Source organism: Rattus norvegicus, chromosome 13 (assembly GCF_036323735.1).
Source record: "Rattus norvegicus strain BN/NHsdMcwi chromosome 13, GRCr8, whole genome shotgun sequence".
Classification (NCBI taxonomy): domain Eukaryota; kingdom Metazoa; phylum Chordata; class Mammalia; order Rodentia; family Muridae; genus Rattus; species Rattus norvegicus.
In genome coordinates this window covers 104992707-105012886 of record NC_086031.1, presented here as the reverse complement: position 1 = coordinate 105012886, position 20180 = coordinate 104992707, and the positions used below count along the sequence as shown (strand labels likewise).

The following is a 20180-nucleotide window of genomic DNA, read 5'->3' as shown; positions in this document are numbered from 1 at the left end:
CTTCCCTTTTCCTGAGTGTGAGTGTGACCCTGAGTGTGAGCTGTGCAGGCAGGAGGCCTGAGTGTGAGCTGTGCAGGCAGGAGGCCTGAGTGTGAGCTGTACAGGCAGGAGGCCTGAGTGTGAGCTGTACAGGCAGGAGACCCGAGTGTGAGCTGTGCAGGCAGGAGACCCGAGTGTGAGCTGTGCAGGCGGGAGACCCGAGTGTGAGCTGTACAGGCGGGAGGCCCGAGTGTGAGCTGTGCAGGCAGGAGGCCTGAGTGTGAGCTGTGCAGGCAGGAGGCCTGAGTGTGAGCTGTGCAGGCAGGAGACCTGACTGTGAGCTGTACAGGCAGGAGGCCTGAGTGTGAGCTGTGCAGGCAGGAGGCCTGAGTGTGAGCTGTGCAGGCAGGAGGCCTGAGTGTGAGCTGTACAGGCAGGAGGCCTGAGTGTGAGCTGTGCAGGCAGGAGGCCTGAGTGTGAGCTGTACAGGCAGGAGACCCGAGTGTGAGCTGTACAGGCAGGAGATCCGAGTGTGAGCTGTGCCTGCAGGAGGCCTGAGTGTGAGCTGTGCAGGCAGGAGGCCTGAGTGTGAGCTGTGCAGGCAGGAGGCCTGAGTGTGAGCTGTGCAGGCAGACCTGAGTGTGAGCTGTACAGGTAGACCTGAGTGTGAGCTGTACAGGCAGGAGGCCTGAGTGTGAGCTGTGCAGGCAGGAGGCCTGACCAAGGATGACCCATCAAGTGTTTGGTATTGAATGAGAGTGAGAACAAAAACTTTTAAGTTTGGTGATGTTATCAAACGTAGGGAAACAAGTATTTGGTGTCATTAAGTTTAAGTATCTAAAAAGGAAATGTTTATCATATGTTGAAATGCTAAAGAGAAGACTATAGTGAAAATGTAGCTTTTATCAAATTTTTTATTCTACATATGGTCATTGAATGCTTCATTGGTAAAGTCCCCCCCAGAGTGATATCAGTGAACATATAAGGGGCCTGCGCTTGCAGGCTTCTGGTTGTTCCAGCAGGAACCTGCCAGGCCTTATGGAGAAAATGAGATATGTCTGTGCAAGGTGCTGTCTTGCACAGACACAGACAGACACCAGGCCTGGCTGTTGGAAGTATGCATTTGTTCTCATTTCCATCTGAGGATTTTTGGGAACTTTAGGTGTAATTAACAGGAGTAGGAGGAAAGGAGAGAGTGGGCGGGACATTTCTCTCTGGGCAGTTTAGTTCTGCAGCCCGGGTAAACATTGGGATTGTGTGAGGGGTAAGTGATGCTCTGGTGAGAGTCAAGGCCTCCTGGCACTGTCTTAGCACTGGCTCTAATCTGGTATTTTAATCTGTATTGTGATTAAGTTGTGAAAAAAATTTCAAGTTATCATTCCTTTATTTGAAAGTAATCTTGACTAGGGCGTTCTCTGCAAATATGGTTGCTTCATAATCTCTAGTCTCCCGGATCTCTCATGCTCATCCTGTAGTGGGGTTTTCACCTTTGCTAACACTCCATCAGTAATGCCCTGTCGGTAACACCCCACTGGTTAATGCCCCATCAGTGATACCCCATCGGTGATACCTCATCGGTGATGCCTCATTGGCGATGCCCAATTGGTAATTAATATCCCATTGGTAATTACTACCCCATTGGTAATGCCCCACTGGTTTGGGCATCGACCCTGCAGAAGGCTCTGCACTCAGAGCCCGGTCCTTCTTGAGCTCTCAGCAGCATGGTACTAGATAGCTTGGCTTACGTATTGATGGCTCTGCGTTTATCTGTTTTTGGTGTTTTGAGACAGGATCTTGCTCTCTGGTTCAGACTGGCCCAAAACCCACTGTGTAGTTCAGGATGCCTTTGAACCTCATGGTCTGACTGCCTAGCCTTCTTGAGTGCTGGGATTTTAGGTATCAGCCATCATGTCCAGCTCAATTTGATATATTTGAAATGTAAAAGTAACGCCTTTTCTCATGACAAATTATGTCTCTGCATCAAGATTGGACATGATAGAGAATGAAGAGCTGTGACAGCTGCAGCACCCCGTTGTCTGCACTCCAAACCCACGTGTCACAAACAAGTGAGCCAGATGTGCACAGCTGGCTTCTGATGGGCCTCAAGTACTGCTTCTTCCTTGCTCCCCACCTCAGGAGACAGCACTACCACTAGTTAGTCCCTGAAACCAAGATGCTAGAGCTTTCTGTCTTTGGCACCTTTTTCTCTTTAGAAGCATTTCCCAGAGCCTCCTATCTCTCCATGTTCTTTGCTCTGGTGACTTCTCCTCCTGGCACCAGGCACTGTAGCCTTGTGAGGTATTCGGGCTGGTCAGGGAGCCCTCTATACCACTTCGGTGCAGTTCCTCAGCCCTTACAGTTCCTTCGTGATGTGCATCCCAGCTGGCTTGTTCTTCTCCACTTGATAGTGAACCCTGAAGGGGGGGCCTGTGCTTCCGGTCTCATACTTTGGGAGAGTACAGTGTGCAGCACAGCTGGGACACTGGTTTTTGGAGATCCATTTTCACTGGGTAAATGAATAAAAGTGACACACTGGGCAGAAGCAACTTGTCTGCCTTGTGTCATAGTCTGTAGAACCGCCTCAGCTGTTGTACTTAGGAACTCCAAGAGGCAGAGTCCTCAGGGTACCTTCAGATAATGGACAGAGTTTGGCCAGACCTGGTCATGTCTAGTTGCCTTCCTGGCCTAGCATTTGCTCATAATCAGAATTAACCATACATATACATGAAAACATGTAGCCTGTATTAGAAGTGAGACAGCCAGGCATTTGGAAGGGAAGGGAAGGGACTCAGAGTTGATAGCGACATCAAAGCAGGCGTCCGCTACTTCCTTTGTAGAGTATGTTTTTCTGATCTAAGTGAGTTCAAATAATTTAAGCTAGTGACAGAAAGCGCTTCTCCATGTTGTCTAATCTACAGGACTGTTAACTTTTGTTTTTGAGATATGCAAATCTTAATTATATCCTGGTTAATGTTTACTTTGTACCCTGGAATCTTATGGTTAGTTTAAATTAAGATTTATGAAAAAACTATAGAATATACAAACTCCTGTTTTTCTTTTCACACAGTCTTTTCCCCTTCATTGTTAGTCTGCTTTTGGGAGGGAGCAAATGTTCTGTCCTTTTTGTTTAAAAATTGCCCAGATCGGTGGCTGGAGAGATGAGTGGTTAGGTAATCATTTCCTGCTCTTGCTGAGGACCCGGTTCAGTCCCGGCTTCTACATTGCCTCACAACTACTGCACCCCTGTTCCAGGGGAGCCTGTGCCCAGCTCTGGCCTCTGAGGTCTCATGCATGCATGTGGTACATAGACTCTTGCAGGCTCATCTACCTGCACGTGACTTAAGTGAGGAAATCTGAAGAAGGATTGAAAGATAAATTGTCCAAGCTGTTTTGTGCCTGTAAGCATGATATTTGAGACAGCGTTACTCATATAATGAATCTCCGGGCCAACAGTAAGTGGTTTCAGGAGAGAATATGTCTTATGTAGCACAGCGCCATCTTTGTACCGAGTTGGCTGATTTTTTTACAGTGAATGAAAGGCTTTCAAGAAGCAGGACTTAAGAGCCTCAACTGAACAGCCTTAGGAAGAAGTGCTGTGCTAGCTCTCACGGGAAGTGTGCACACCAGACTGTTGGCTCCTCAGGCTGCAGTGCGTACCTGTTTGCTTTGCATGGTAGTTTGGGATATTTAAAGAGAACATTATCTGTAGCACAGAGAGAGAATGGTCATGCTTTGTGGTTGCATTTAGTTTTGTTTTTGTTCCAGATAATTGTGTGGAGAAGATACAGTGACTTTAAGAAGCTGCACAGAGAGCTATGGCAGATTCACAGGAACGCATTTCGACACTCTGAGCTGTTTCCCCCGTTTGCTAAAGGGACAGTGTTTGGTAAGTGCTGTTCTGAAACTGCAGTCAGTGTCCCTGCTCAGTCACACCCCACCCCACATCAGGCTGGCCAGGCACGTTCTCTGCCACTGACCTCCAGCTCCTCTACAGTTGTGATGCGAGTGGTCAGCCCAGGATGCTCTGTGCTGAGCCCTTTCCCCTCCCGTGACAATCTGTCCAATTAACAAGCACTTGACAGCGCTCCCCCTGCCCTCGGTATAGTTCATACAAAATACATTTCTTCTTCTCAGCCATGGGTAGCTGTAATTCTGGCCAGACAGACTAAGAACCTAAGAAAAGATGTATTACTCACGTAATACGTGTGTGCCTTGGTTGGTTGGCTCTTGCTCTCCAAGTGCCTTTCCTGTGTCCCAGCCGCTGGTGTAAAACCTCTGTGACTGCGGATGTCTGTAGTGACAGGTGCTTCACAAGCATCAGCCCTGTTTGCTATACAATGCTCTAAGTGATCCACCATTTCTCATGTCTTTCTCCACCTGCCCTCCACTCCCCTCCTGCTATAAACCTGGCTAGCTGCGTCCTGACATGACTGTGGCTGCCTTGAGAGCTCCACCAAGTCAATTACTCTGTTACTTTTACATTTTGCTTCATTTAGTTCTCAGGAATAGTCAGAATGTAGCCTGAGTTTTTGCCAGAGTGGAACACCAATGACTTCCAGCTGAATCCTCACAGTTCTTTCTTGTTTTCTCTGAACTGGCCCTTCCATGCCTGCATTCTGGTCTTCTGAGTCCTACTATAATGGCCACTGAGTTTTGGTTACAGCATAATAGGATTTCCTTGGTTCACAACTCCATGTTCCTCAGTTTCCAAGGTCTGTGAGCCAGCAACACACAGCTCTGTTTCCAGTTCCAATTTTCTGAATGAATTTTCTCTTTGCTGTGATAAAACACATGATGGAAACAATTTATGGGGGAAGAACTCATTTTAGCTCATAGTTGCAGGATACAGTCCACCTTGCTGTCTGCAGTGGGTCTGTGTGAGCCGGAGCTTGCAGTGGTGCCTCTCATGACGTGATGAGGGGGCACGGAGGGGGGACTGTAAGGAACAGCAGTCAAGTGTGATCTTCAAAGTCTGTCCCCAGTGGCCTGTCTGCTTGCTAGGACCTATTTCTTAGAGTTCCACAGCCACCCATGACAGTACTGCTAGCTGGAGACCAACATTGGAGTATATGAGCCTGTGTGGACATTTACATCCACATCAACAAGGTGATTCCTTGTTTCCAGGACTTGGCATCTCCCTGGATGCCCGCCTGCCCTCTCTCCCTCCCTCCTTTTCCCTCCCTTCCTCCTCCCCTTTTCCACCTCTTTCCATCTCTCCCTGCTTTCCTCCTTGTATCTCCCTTCTTTGCTCCCCTCCTTTTTCCTCACCATCGTTCCTTTCTCCTCCCTTCATCTTCCCTACCCCCCAATCCCTTCCCTTGCTCTGAGAGACACCAGCCTTCTTATAAAAAAACTGGTAGCCTATGACAAGGCCTGCACGGTGAGATGTAACTGCGTAGCTGTAAAGTGTAACTACTTAATAGACTTCGTTGCTGGAAGGGGGGTGGCTGTCAACCGAAGGCACACATGTGGACTCTGCTTTCAGATAAGGGACTGATGGGTGTGTCATGGTTGAGCCTTTCCAGCACCCTCCCTGGCCTTGGAAAAACTCTGAATGGCTGTGTTTATTGCCCTACTGAGTGCAGTCTCCACAGAGTAGGTAGGGCTTTCAGCTTCAGGCAGCTGTGGACTGCAGTGCCCACTCACTGTCTTCCTCACGTCTGCTTCCTCAGGCATCATGCACCTGGAGGTCGGGGGTCAGAGGCAAAGAACCCTTGAAGGGATGGTCTAACAGTGTTCATGCATTTTCCTGAGAGTGAGATTGGGCATCTAAAGAGTTGCCGTATTAGTTAAGAAATACTTAGCAGACTGAGAGTTTGAGCAATATCCTGAAATTAGTCATAGCATTGTCTTGGGTGCCACTGTGGTTTAAATGTGGACTCTGGCCCAGGAGTTGGAGGGTTTAAACACTCATTCCTCAGCTGGTGATGCTCCGCTCTGGAACCTTTGGAGGCGGGGCCCGGCTGGAGGAAGTGGGTTGTGGTAGCAGGCCTTGAGGTTTAGAACCCTGCCCTGTTTCCTGCCCTCTCTCTGCTTCTGTATTCTTTCCAGCAAGTAAACTTTCACTACCATGCCATTTCTGCCATTTTGGACTGTGTCTCCTCAAAGCATGAGCTAAATAAGTCTGCCTTCCTTTAGTTTAATAATTGCTTCCTTTAGTCTTTTATCACACTGAGAGAAGTAACAGTCCAGGGTCATGCCTGGAGAGGAAGCATTGCTGGGTAACAGGGTTGGAGTTCAGAGACCTGGGCGTTAGGTCAGTAGCATCTGAGCCCTTGGTCTGGATCCCTTGGTTTGGCTTCGGTTCCTTCCTCCTGAGTGCTGGGGCTCAGGCTTTGGGCTGTGTGTCCTTCCCCTGCAGGGTTTGCATCCAGCTCTGGCTCCACGTTCAGTTAGGCCTTCACGTGCTCCCTTCAGACCTTTCTGTACACAGAGGGTGACTCTTGGCCACTGCTGCTCTGACCTTCATAGCCACCCTTGTGCTGCCACTGTGCCCAGCAGGCGTGACCCACGCCCCACATCTACTGGTCAGAGGGTCTTCTTGGATGGATTCCAGTCCAACAGTGACTTCTTTGAACTTGTGTGGCACCCTTAATTCAAGAAACATTAAAAATAAAAGCAGATGTTGGGAATGAGGGCCAAACAAGGTTTATCTGAAGAAAACTCGGTGTCCTGCTGTGGAAGACGTGAGGGTCAGGCAGTGCGTAGGGCAAGGCAGGCTCTGTCATGGGCGCACAAGGCCAGTGCACCCCTGGGCCACTCTTGAGTGGAACTGAAGGTGTGGCTAACTTTATGAAGCCACTTTGCTGGATATGATGGTGCATAGCCATAATCCCAGTATGCAGGATGCTGAGGCAGGAGGTTTGGTCGGGTGCAAAGCTACCCGGGCTGCATGTCAAGCCTTGTCTCAAAAACTAGAGAAGAAACCAAAGCAAAAGTATAGTCCACAGCCTGAGGGCCTTAGCTGTCATCTCTAGAACCTCGCCATAGATCTTGCATTCTAAAATACGAACCCTCCTTCTTTGCTTCTTAGTAAGTGATGATGTCATTGAGAGTCAGTTCTGGGTCTGCCCAGTGTGGAGAAATAGACAGCCAGAGGCAGGAGATAAACTGCTGTCTTTGTCAGAATTGAAGCATAAATTTTCCTATCAATCTATTCAGTGAATTTTTGTGTTACCGTGTTCTCCTGTCTGCATAGGGAGTGTATATTAGTGAGCAGGTGTTGAGTCCATGTCTAGGACTCATTCTCTTTACCTTTGTAAAGATGCTTGAGGACCAGAGAGGACTATGCTCATGTGGATTATAGCTATTACCCTTTACCACAGTGGCAGCAGCGAAAAACAAAGAAAGGAAGAAAGAAAGAAAGGAAGGAAGAAAGAAAGAAAGGAAGAAAGAAAGAAAGGAAGGAAGAAAGAAAGAAAGAAAGAGAGAGGAAGAACGAATGGATGGACAGACGACGGATGGATGGAAGGAAGGGGAAGAAAAGAAAAACAAAGACAGCTGAGTTGGAGCCAGATTTGAGTTCTACACTGACGTCAAAGTGGTCTGTGGGTCAAGGTTCTTGAGGAAACCTGGGTCCCAGATGATGCTGTCAGAAGGAAGGGATGTTTATCTGAACGCATTTTTCCGTAGACCAGAACTTTACAGTGATAAATGCTTGCAGCATAGACTTGGAAGCTCCGTGAGGGAAGGAATGCTCCTTCAGAGTGCTCAGCTAAACTCCTGTGTTGTCTTGTGAACGCATCTCTCACCTCTGTTTGACTTTGTAGCTGTGCTTTCCCATTCAAAACATCTTTGCCAGGGCTGGAGACATGGCGGCTGAACACGAGGTCATCAGACACTCACGAGGTGTACAGACTTGCACGCAGGCAAACACTTATAATTAAAATAAATCTTAAGATAGAGAATATTTTGATGCCTCATGTTTTGCCGATCTTGCAGATGGTTCCTGGTTTGGTTAGATGATGCCAGCAAATGTTTATGTGGCCAGAGATGTCTAGAGGGAAGAGTTTAAGAACCAGGAAGCTAGCAAGCTCCAGTTATCTGCAGGGCTAAGTCTTCTAACCAGCAGTACTGTTGGTGGCTTTCCGGGAAGCGTTAGGCTCACTTCTCTTTTGAGAAAATGTCTGTCTCACACCCAAGTCTCACTAATCACAGTTTATTCTGTTTCACATAATTTTAAAATGGAGAGTTCTCCAATGGCCAGGATTCAATAAGCTTAATAATTGTTACTGTTTCATAAGAGGATTTTTTTCATTTTAGTGAAACTGCCATGAAAGTTTTTAAACTATGAGTAACTGGCAGAAAGGAGTAAAATAGTCATCGTGGGTTTGGCGCTGTGGCCTGGCATCCTGCTAAGATGGCTGCAGTCTTGCTGCCGCCGTGTATAGACCATTAGTGCAAACATCAGCACAAGGAAGAAGCAGCAAATGCTGTAGCACAGACATGAAGTATGCTGGCTGGCCCACACGACACCTTGACAGTGAGTACTGTGCACAGTGTCTTAGTCAGTGCTCTGCTGTGAAGGGACAGCACTGCTCTCACTCAAACCATGGTACATGTCCTGGATGTGCCCCAGTCTGAAGCTGTTGGAAATGTGCTGGGATTAGAAGAGTGCCTGGGATGTATGTGCGTACACGCATGTACACAGACGTGTATGTACTTAGCTTCTCTCATCTAAAGTTAATGAATTTACTGAGGCAATGTGTCATCTACTGGCTTGCTATAGTGATCGGGCTGGCCTCAGACGCACAGAGATCTTTCTGCTTCTGCCTCCCAAGTGCTAGGATTGAAAGTGTGTGCCACCATGGCTCACAAGAACTACATTTTAAGTCAAAGCAAATATTGAACAGTGCTGTGTTTAGTGAGAGCTCAGTGTGTGTGTGGAGAGCTGTGTGAAGAACTCTCAATCATGTTGACAGCGTGTGCAGCTTCTGAGAGGCACAAGGAATATTTTTATCCCTACCTTGTGCTTTCTATATTGTGAATTTTTTGCCCCATGTTTTTAGATCTAGTGTGTTTAAGTTATTTGTATGTACATGTGTCTGTGTGTGGTATGTGCACATGAGTACAACGCCTAAGGCCCCCTGGAGCTGGAGTTCTGAGCCTCCCCATGTGGGCATTGGGGATTGAACCCTGCCTTCTGCATCCTCTTAGCCGCTGAGCCAGCCCTGCAGCCCTGTAAACTGAAATGTACAGTTTTAACTCTGATGCTAAAGATACAGTTTGGGTTTTTAAGTCATGGGGCTGCCATTGTGTGGGAGTGGCTTCTAACAGCTGCTCTCAGCTTAGTGAGCGTTGTTAATGGATTATCTGTCTCCACGCTTCCTTGTTAATCTTGATAAGTGAATAGTTTATCTCTTTTAGTCAACGGTACAGCTCATTAGTGACACTTGATGACTGCAGTGAACCCTGCAGGCCACAGCTGTGGCTGTGTGCAGAGAATTGCTGTGTGGAGAGAATTGTTGGTTAGCCATCCGTCTTTTTAGCTCCTCTCATACTGAGTGTGTAAACCTCAGCAGTAGGAGTATTACTACCATCTGCAGAGTGTCAGCCACACATTGTGCTAGGCCACAGTGAAGGAGATGCTCTGTGGCAGTGACATAGCACTCGGCCATGTCTGCTGCCTAGCATCTGTTGCCTGTGCAATCTTAGGATCCCATGTAGTTCAGGATGGCCCTGAAGTTGCTGTGTAGCTGGGGATAGCCTCGAATGCCTGTTCTTCTGCCTCCTCTTCCCCAGTGTTCAGGTTACAGGCATGTGCAGCCGTCCATGTCTGACTTTCCTGTGTGATCTTACAGAGGTGTAACTTTCTTACTGTGTATCTGTCGTGTGTTCAGCTTATGGAGACGTTAGCACTGCCTGTGGCTCAGTTCAGTCTCACCCTCGGTGTCTCCTCTGGCAGCGCCCTCTACACCCCAGTCTTCGCTTGGCCCTTTAGACTTTCACTCTGTTTTCTGCTGACTGGGCCGCTTTCTCTTCCTGGTTCTACAGGGCACCAATATAGCACCTCCTAATTAATTGGAACCTTTTTTAAGTGTTTTAATTCATATTTTAATGCATATTACATTTAATGATATTGATGTAGCACTCATTTTATCTTTTTCATTTTTCTTTACAAAAATTTCCGCTTTACTGGAGAACATGAGAGACTGGGGTAGCAGTCGCCTATGTGCTGTTTTCCAGGGTTGATTATTCTTAGCCCTTGCTGTGTTTTCTCTGTGCCCTGGTGCTCTTCCCACCCCATTATTTTGGAATAAGTTGCAAATATTGTCACACTTTAATGTAACTTCCTGTATTTCCCTATGGCTATAGTCCCTTATCACACCCATGAAATATTGGTGCCGTCCCACTGGTGCCATGTGTAGATGGGCCATCTATGTGCAGATTTCCCCATCTGTCCTTCATGCATTCTTTCTGACCATAATTCAGTGGCTTTGCCACTGAGCTACACCTTTTACCCTGTCACATGATTTCAGAAGTTAATTAATTTTTGACAAGGTCTTACACCGTGGGCTAGGTTATCATGGAACTTCGTATTTGCCCAGGCTAGCCTTGAACTCATATTCTTCCTGCCTCAGCCTCCTGAGTTCTGGTACAAAGCCTAGAGCCATGGACATTGTTCAAATCACAGAAATGACAAAGCTCAGGCTGGTATTAGCTCAGCGCAGCTCTCGCCTGCTGTGTCAGATTCCTGGGTTCTGATTCCAGCACTGCTGAACCAAAAGGAAAAGAGCAGAAGGATCCTGGTCACCCTGAGGGCCACTACCTCTTTGCAGGTCCCAGCCTGAGCTTGGCCATATGCCTCCTGCCTTACAGCAAGGGCTGTTGGGAGCCACATGTTCAGTGTTAGGAAGATTTTATAGAGTCAGAGTGCCCCCCAACCTCCAGCCTCCAGCCCCCATTCCTCGCAGCATAATAGTCAGGATAAACTTACCTTTCTTGGGCTTTCCTCAAAGCTCCTGACAAAAGCTCAGACTCAGTGGTACAGTCCCAGGCACGGTGTGTGCTCTGCCTGGTTGCTGGGACTCAGGGACCAACTGAGTCCTGGTGCTCCTGGTGCCAGTTGGCTGGTGATAGTTCCCACCTGAGAAGCCTACCGTACTTGTTCTCTCTCTGACCTGTGGATGGAGTATGGCTACCAGAAGAGTTATCAACATTACCATCAAGCATCTGCTGGTTTGCACTGGATGAGGGTCAGTTTTAGGTTGTAGGACTTGGTGTGAACCACTGTATTGGAATTTTAAATTTTGTGATTAATTAATTCTGTCTCTGTCTCTCTGTCTCTTTCTGTCTGTTTCTCTCCTCACCCCACCCCTTCTGTAGTTTAGTCTAGCATTGAACTCAGTACATAGCCCAGACTGGCTTCATGCTTGTGGCAATCCCTCTGTCCAGCCTCTGAGCGCTTACTGAGCTAAGTAAGGAGTGAGCTGCTTGGTTCAACACTGCATTTTCATAAATTATATGTTCTAGAGAGATGCCTGAGTGGTTAGCAGCACTGGCTGTTCTTCCTGAGGTGCTGTGGTAAATCTCTCATACCCACCAGGCAGCTCACAAGCATGCGTAACTGTGGTCCTCTGTGATCCGAGGCCTCCTTCTGGTTATATACACACAGAATAAATAAATGAGTGAGCAATAAACAATACAATTTAAATTGTAAGTGGTGCTTTGACTTGTTCTAAGTTATAGTTTATAAAACAAATGAGCCCACACTTCTAATCAGCACTTGGGAGGGTGAAGCAGGGGGATTGCCATGAGTTCTAGTCCAGCCTAGCTTAGAAGTAGATCCATTTCAAAAATTGGGAATGATGAAATCCCAAAGGGCACCATTGTCATTTACAATGACAGACAGCAGCTGTGGTTACTGGGACCACCTAGCCTGTAAATGACAGACAGTGGCCCCAGTTACTGGGACCACCTGGCTTGCTTACAGTGTTAAGTTCTGCCCACTTAGTGGCTAGCATTATTGCATGGTTTGGAGTGGGAGAGTGGCTTCCTTTGAGTGGACAAAGTGATTGATCTGTAGGATTGTGAAGTGATGAATCGTCCTAGGAAAAACTTGCTTGTGTTTCTGACTTTGTTGGCAATCTTTCTGTTGTGCTTACGGGTAAGCTACCATTGGTCCTGTGAACAGGGACCCAGAGCAGCCGTGAGGGAAGTGCCTGGGTTGCTTCCGCATGCTGCTGTTTCCACACGAGTGTTGCTCCATAAAATTATTAAAGAGCTGGGTATGGTGGCACATACTTGTAATCCTAGCATTTGGAAGGCAAGGGCATGCAGATCTCTGTGACTTCCAGGCTAGCCTGTGCTACACAGCAAGTGTCAGAGTCAGTCAGGACTGCTATATGAGACTCTGTCTCAAAAAAGGGAGACATTTTGCTGTCTCTGCTAGAGTCAGTAGTTATTGTAATAACATTCTTCTGTATCTTGATGTGTATATGTTAGATATATTTGTTATGTGTGTGGTATTTTCATGAATGTATGGGTGTGTGTGCCTATATGTGTGCGTGTTGAGGCTAGAGGTGGACATCAGGGTCTCTCTCTCTCTCTCTCTCTCTCATACACACACACACACACGCACACACAGTGAGCCTCCAAGGATTGCCCTGTCCCTGCCTTCCCAGCCCCAGGACTCCTGCTTTTTACATGGCTGCTGAGGATTTAAACTTAGGTTTTCATGCTGTGTAACAAGCACATTCATTACTGAGAGGTCTGTCCAACTCCCAATATAGTATTTTTTAAAAAAATTCCAAGGCATCTCTGAAACGAGTGAGTGTTTTCTTTCATGGTGCCCTGGTGATATGGGTCCGTGTAATCAGAACTTTTGTCACACATGCTGTTGTTTTTTGTGGTACTCTGAAAACATTTATCTTTTCGAATCCAGATTTAGTGGACTAGAAATGCGACTAGGTCAGTAGAAGTGCAAGGCGGACTCTGAACAGATAGGCCCTGTTACTTAAGCAGTCTCCGCCTCATCTCGCTTGATGGAGGGCTAGCTGCACCACTGGCTTTAAAGAGACCCCTCGCTCCACCCCCATCTTTTAAAAATCTTTTACTTTCCGTATCTGAGTGTTTTTCTCACATGAATCTGTGCGCTGCACGTGTAGTTGGTGCCAAGGAGGGCAGAAGAAGGAACTGTATGGCCTGGAATTGTAGTTAGAGATGTGGAAATGGTTGTAAGCTGCCACGTAAGCTGAGAAACAGACCTGGGTCCTGTGCAAGAAGTGCTTTGAACCTCTGAGCTCTTCCCCTGTCCCTGTCAGACAGAAATGAGATGTTTCCAGGGCGCCATCAGCTCACTAAGACGTCCTCTGTTGACTTCTCAGCATGTGCTTCATGTATGTGAAGAGGATGCATAGCGGTGGCATGGGTTAAAGCATGAGAAAGCATTGTTTTTACTTCTATGCCAAAACCATAGGTACTTAAAGCAATATTAATTCAGTATTAATTAACTATTTTTGTGTACATGTTCGTGTGTGTGTGTGTGTGTGTGTGTGTGTGTGTGCGCGCGCGCATGGTATTGTCTTCTTTGGTCACTCTCCACCTTACTTTTTGAGACAGGCTCTCACAGTGAACTGGAGCTTGCTGATTCACCCAGACCGAGTGACCTGTGGGCTCCCAGGGTAGCTACCCTGTGCTCCTTACCCAGAGCTGGGCCTTGAAGCTTGTGCTGGTGTGTTCAGCTCTAATGAGGTCACAGGTCATCCTCAGCACAGTCACTCATGGTACAGTTTCACACAGTAGAAGAAGCTGGTTTGTTTTGTATTTTGGAAGTCTGGGTGCAGCCTAGGATGGACGTGTCATGGTGCCCAGAAGCTACAGCTCCTACGTTGTCTCCTCTGCCTTCCACATCATCATCCTGGTAGGAGGGAGGACCCGGGAGGGAGCAGGGAGAGGTGTGGCAGCTGCCTTTCAGTAGGATTTCAGGGAAGCAGTAGGGTGCCTTCAGATGATGTCTGTTGGTTGGACCTATGTCAGGCCAGCAGGGAAGGTATACAGTTTGGCTGACACATAGGGGAAAGTCATAAGGAAGAAAAGGAGAGACTGGGTGCTGTGGCCTTCTGTCTCAGAACTCCGGAGGCAAAGGCAGGCGGAGCTTTTTTAGTGGGAAGCTAGTCTGGTCTACATGGTGTACTAGGCTAGTCAGGGTCTAGAGAAGTATTCTATTTGCATAGTGTCTGGTAACTTGAGGGTGTGAAAGAATGTGTGGAGTTCTGTAGCATTGCTGACTCTAGTCAGCGGTGGCATCTGTCTGTCTGCCTTTCTCTCAACGCATTCAGTTAAGCTCTTCTGTAAGGATGTTCCACTGTACGGCCGATTTGTGAGGGTTTCTGTCTTTGTTAGTTGGCGATAGCCCGCACAGGTTTGTCAGCACACTGTGTGCTAGTCACTGTGGGGACCTTGTGAGGGTTCAGATCCTACAATGGTCTGTAGTGTTAGTGCAGGCTTGCTGTGGCTGACCGACTACAGGAGCCATAGGCAGGCCTGTGTCAGAGTGCTTTAGTCAGTGTCTCACTGTAGCAGTAAGTGCAGAGCTTGGATTTGAACCCAGGTCTAACTCCATCTCCTCCTCCCTGCAGCCCAACTTTTCAAAGTCATGTAGATAGGTTATCATAGGCAGGGGACAGGAGTGAGGGTTCTTAGTGTCTGTGGTTCCTATGTCTTTGTCTTAGTGTTTTGTTTATACTTGGAATTCTTTCAGGCTATTGAGGACACTACTCTTTTGATTTGGAGTTTTAAAATATGCTAGCAAAGGCCACATGGCAGATGCCAGCCGGTGATCAAATGGGAGAGCATTTCCGATTATTTCATGTTGGAAAATCTCTGGACGGCACTCGAACTGTACTTCTCATTAGATCTTGTGTGGAGCCACCTTTCTATCCCCTTGTGGAGCAGAGCGAGCCTGTGCTGGGCACCTCTGTTTTCACCAGCAGGCCGCCGCAGGCCACACCCGCAGCACATACGGAATTTAGTGTAGAAGCTTTCTGCTTCAAGCTCAGGTTTTTGACTCCACTGCTAATACAGATGTTCTCATAATTCCCTCTCTTCATCTCCCTTTTAAATAAAACAGTAGAAAAGAGGAAATTACATGAGTAATTATAGTATTAAATTACTGGAGGAAGCCATTTACATTCTTTAAAAATTCTCCTTCAACTTTAGTTTTGCATTGCTGTCTTTTACTAGTGAGTCTCGTACATGGATATGACCGGGTGGACACAGTCTCTTTATCAGGTGACATTGCTGCTCCATTTCATCAGAAACATTGTGAGCCTTTGATTCGATGTGACGTTTACATGATAAGTGTTGCAGATGGGCAGTGTGGCCTGTGGTGGCTCCGCTCCCTGGGCCTAAACTGTCATAAAACCAAGCTGTGCTATTCTGTTCCCAGTACTGACTCTCGTGAATTCCAGGGCGATTTGACAAAACCGTAATTGAGGAACGACGTCAGTGTGCTGAGGACCTGCTACAGTTCTCTGCCAACATCCCTGCTCTGTACAACAGCAAGCAGCTCCAGGACTTCTTTAAGGTTGGTAGACCTTCCGGGCTCCTGTGGTTCCCGTTGGTGTGTAAAGTCTGGCTCTGTCACTTTTGGGTGTTGTTATTTTCTAGGCACTGGAGTCCCTGCTCAGTGTCCGTTGTCTGTGGCAGAGCCACTGCCTCTCGTGTAGAGAGTGCAGGGTTTGAGTTACAGACGTTAACACCTTGATGCAGAGGGCTTGGAGGGCTGTGTGGGAATACATCGGGAAGACGCCGTTTCACGGGCTCCAGGAGTTCCTTCTAGAGGCATCCTTGGATGGCAGGCTTTCCGACACCATGGTCCACACTCTTCCCTTGTGTAAGGACCTAGCAGAAGTGGTCACTGGGTTTTAAGGGTCTGTGCAGCTTGTATTTCTAGGTCATTGACTGTATGTTGTTTGTTTCCTGACCTGTGGCACTGTGGCTCTGACCCTTTATTTGTTTTAGACTTGGGACAAGTCTCAGATGTCAGCAGCCCCCCTTGGATCCCACTGCCTTCGCTTCCTGGTGCTGGTGAACATCATTGTTAGCGTTAACCTCCTTACTTGTTTGGACGTCACTGTCGTTGTTGGTGGCTGTCACTGTGCTTGAGCACGTTCCTCACTGCACTTAATTAGCCTTCATGAAGAGCTGAGTGGCTGCATCATGCTTGTGTGCTCATTCCCTAAGCAGAAAACACACATGGGTGCTGGAATACTCAGTTCCTAATGCTAGTGGTTCTAGGCAGAGATTAATTTTTTGACCTTACTTACTTGACTGAAGAAGGGTGATCTTTTGAAGGACACTGCAGAGCCACCAGTATACATAGCCCCGTGCCGACTTCCATGGTGACATTGCTGTCGCTGACGGTCGCCTTGCTTCCCTTGTCATAATTCTGCACACCAGGCTCAGAGCACCACTCTGTGGCTTGTGTAAACCCAGTGTAGGGCCTCGGGGAAAGGCCGAATGAGGGCGGGCTGTCTGCTCCGTTCTCCTGCTCTCTCTGGGGGTGGAGTCTGGGGGTTTCCCTGTTGAGGTGTGGAAGACTGTGTGGTGCAGACAGTGTGTGCCTCGGGGCTCAGGTAGGTGGGAGTTAGTGAAAGTCGGATGGGCCAGAAACAGTTGGGACGGAACTGCCTGCCCACCCTTTGTCTGTGGAATGGCGTTCCTGACGGGAGTGCTGCCGACTTTGTCCAGACACGGAGATGGATGTGCACACGTAGGGTGTGTGAGGATGGGACAGCTGAGGAGAAGCCAGACTGAGGTCTGGTCTGTTTCAGGGAGACTCCGGTGGGACGGAGCAGCCCTGTGCTCCACCTCATGTGAGAACGTATTGATTGACACAGGCATTTACTGCACTAACCTTTCCAATAAAGTTTCCAAGACAGCTGCCCTCAGCAGTTGGCTTCTTCCATATAGTGTTATGTTTTTATTTCCATTTTTGTTTAGTTCAGTATATTTTCTGATCCATTTGTAATTCCTCTGTTGACCCATTGGCTATTTAGTCAGCAGCCTGACTGACTCACTCTGGTGACTGCCATTTAGCTGAGTGTGGACGAGGAAGCAACAGCTTTGAGGCCCGACTTTGTAAACATGGATACGTGACTAAAAAGGTCATCACATGGACGTTTAATTTAAGTAATTTTGAAGCAGTTCCACACTGTAGCCCAGACTCCAACTCCCAGCAGTCCACCAGCTGAAGCCTCTTAAGGACTAGGTTTGTGGGTACGAGTACCATAACTTGCTCAAGTTAGTATGAGAACCTGGTTTTGGTCCTTGGCACTCACATTAGGTGGTATACAGCAGCCTGTAACTCCAGATCTTATGCCCTCTTCCGGCTCTGTAGTCACTGCACACCTGTGGTGCACATACGTACATTCAGGCACACAAATCTATACATAAAACAGAATAAAATGTCTCTTTACTAAAGATACCTTAAATTTTGTTATAGTGTGCATGGGTGGTTTCCTCATGTAAACGTCTTCTCAGACACATGATGTGCTATTGATATGATATTGCTTGTGATTGCATAAAATTTAATGGCTTTCCGATGAGTCCCTCCTAGTTAAAATGATCAGGCCCTAAGGATGCTGAAAGTTGACTAACTGCTGTTTTTTCTAGTCCTATGTTTTCTTGAAGCCTGTGGCAGATCTTAAATACTCTGCTTTTCATCTGTGTCTGGGCTCGGCAGTGCACACCTTTGATTCCAGCATTCAAGGGGCAGAGGCATTGCCTCTAGTTCTCGGCCAGCCTGGGCACATAGTGAGTTTCTGGTCAGCAGCGAGGGTTTGCAGAGAGGTCGTGGGAAGTAACTTACTCTGTGCATCCCTTGTCCCACACACTTAGCACGACTCTGGCCATCTTTACAACTGAGCTGTGGCCTAAGTGATTGACTAGTCTGTAAAGGGTTGAATCTGTAGTAACTACCTCAAGTCTTGTGAGTGCTTGGTTGAGAAGACGAATGTTTATTACTGAACCTTTTGTGCTCTTACTAAAACATGGTTGCTCTGTCACTTTCAGGGTGGGATAATTAGTGATGGCTCTGAGTTAATTGGCCCTGCTGAAGCTTACCCAGACTCCCTGGCCAACACCTTTTCTGAGTGTGGTACTGAAGGTAAGAGACTGTTTTTCTTGTGTTTCAAAGATTTCAGTGGTAGAAGATGGGAATCACAGTCACGCTGTATTGTAGTAACAGCTGTGTTCAAGAGGCGGAAGATCCTTCTAAATCCCTTTCCTCTGGTTCTACACATCAGCAGTGGGTTGGCGTGGTGACACCTCACATGTGACTGGTAGCTTTGTAGCACATGGCACTTTTGCCCTAATGTTAGAACCTGGAAATCGGACCTCAGCAAGACATTTTACACACAGGCCACGGGCCTGGCTGTGAGTGCCTGCTGGAATCTGCCCAGAAGCTCCCGACTCCTAGCCCATTGGAAGGCCAGCTTTAAAGAAGCCAGTCACCCAGAAAGCAGAAGCCCAGGGCGGCTTTAGTGTGTTAGTGTGTTTCCCCCTCAGACTTCGCTTTTAATCCCTTTACTTCAAGAGTGTGTAGTATCTTGCTTTGTTTTCGTTTAGCTGCACCTGAGCTTCCATACAGATTTTAACTCACGCCTTTCAGCTTTTGGATTTTCCTTTTGGTTGTAGAATATGAAAAAAGAGAGGTTGGGATATGGGGTGGGGTGGAACTTTAAAAATGAAACAATCAGATTTTTGTCTGAGATAGCCTACGTTTAGCTGTCAAAGGTAACTCATAGATGAAATAGCACACTTGGATTTCTGCCCTGAGAGTTGACACCAGAGATGGAACTCCTGACAGTCTGCTTGGGGAACATGGGGGCCCCTTGGTACTCAGTTGAGGGGTGCACCCATTGTGACTGTCTAGATGTGCTATAGGACGTTCTCATTCTGTTTGGTAAAACTAGTGCATTCCTGTCTGTTGTGTGGACTGATATGTATGCACAAAAGCATGGACACAGACACTGATGTAACAGGTACACACATTCACACACACACACACACACATTCACACACACACACACTCACACACACACACTCAAAAACACTCACACACTCAGATACACACACACACACACACACACACACACACACACACACACACACACTTTCTCCCTTTTTCCTTCGGTATTTCCTCCTTGAGAGTACAGGTATACAAGTTTTTCTTCTTTTCCTTTTGCCTCCCACTCATGTTAAGCTGTGTTCCGTGTGTCCCCGGGGCCTTCATGGAATGAATGACCCTTCAGTGTCTTTGACTTCATCCTCATTCTGCTGAGGTCATAGAAAAACATGCTGAGAAAGTTGTCTTGCTGTTGGGAGGAGGATTTCATTGCCCAAGACCTATTTTAATCAAAGCTTCTTGCATGGGTTTGGAAATGTGTGGCCTATGCTTTCGGGGGCACTGGCCTCTCACTCTAAAGTTGGGTTTTGTGGGTGACTTTTCTGGGTTAACATGATCTGTCCATTGCTTCCAACTCCCTGTTCTTGAGAAAGGATTTTCTGTGCAATGTGCTAGTCCCTTGACATCCAGCAACAACCATGGAAGATGTGGAAGATTTTTAAGGGGCACCTGTGAGGAGGCGACTAGGGGCGTGTGGTACTTTTCTTCTCTCGCTTTAGGGTTGATGTGAGAAGCCCAGGTGGAGGTGGGGAGGAAGAGCCTGGTGTCCACAGTAATTCTCTGTGGCATGTGGGGCTCACGTGAGGAGGGAAGGCTGGCCAGAGTCCATTTCACATGACCTTTGACACGTGGCAACATGGCATTGGTGGGAGCTTCAAGAGGCCTGTGAACTTCGTATGGTCCAGGGGAAGTAAAGGGAGTGTTATTTTCAGAAATTACCTTTTTCAGAATGGTATTTTAAAATACAGAAAGGTGTTGAAGGTGAGCAGGTGACTGATGTTCCTCTCTCTCAGAATCCTCTAAGCCTGGCTAATCAGTCCTGCTGAAAGATACCGCCTTTGAAACCCTCCATCGGCCTGCTTTTTCCAGCTACACCCTGCTTCCTAAAGGCTCTATAACCTTCAAAACTAGCACTGCTGGCTGGAGAGGTGGCTCAGCGGGTAAGAACACTGACTGCTTTTCCTGAGATCCTGAGTTCATTTCTCAGCAACCACATGGTGGCCCACAACCATCTGTGCAGGGATCTAACGCCCTCTTCTGGTGTGTCTGAAGACCGTGACAGTGTGTACTC

General features: G+C 47.5%; 1 protein-coding gene across 9 annotated transcripts in view; it reads left to right on the top strand.

Moving 5' to 3' along the window:
* The window catches only part of Rps6kc1 (ribosomal protein S6 kinase C1), a 144195-nt gene that overhangs the window by 8604 nt on the left and 115411 nt on the right, over positions 1 to 20180 (top strand). For 6 of the 9 annotated variants that reach the window (XR_001840773.3, XM_008769830.2, XM_039090578.2 and 3 more), the window contains exons 3-5: positions 3745 to 3865; positions 15390 to 15505; positions 17995 to 18088. Coding sequence is in view for 3 of the 9 variants with exons in the window: in XM_008769830.2 (XP_008768052.1) it covers positions 3745 to 3865; positions 15390 to 15505; positions 17995 to 18088 (331 nt within the window). In the remaining 6 variants the exon portion in view is untranslated. Of the gene's footprint in view, positions 1 to 3218; positions 3629 to 3744; positions 3866 to 15367; positions 15506 to 17994; positions 18089 to 19911; positions 20050 to 20180 lie in introns of those variants that run through there. The other 3 variants (XM_063272178.1, XM_063272179.1, XM_063272180.1) reach the window with 3 other exon arrangements.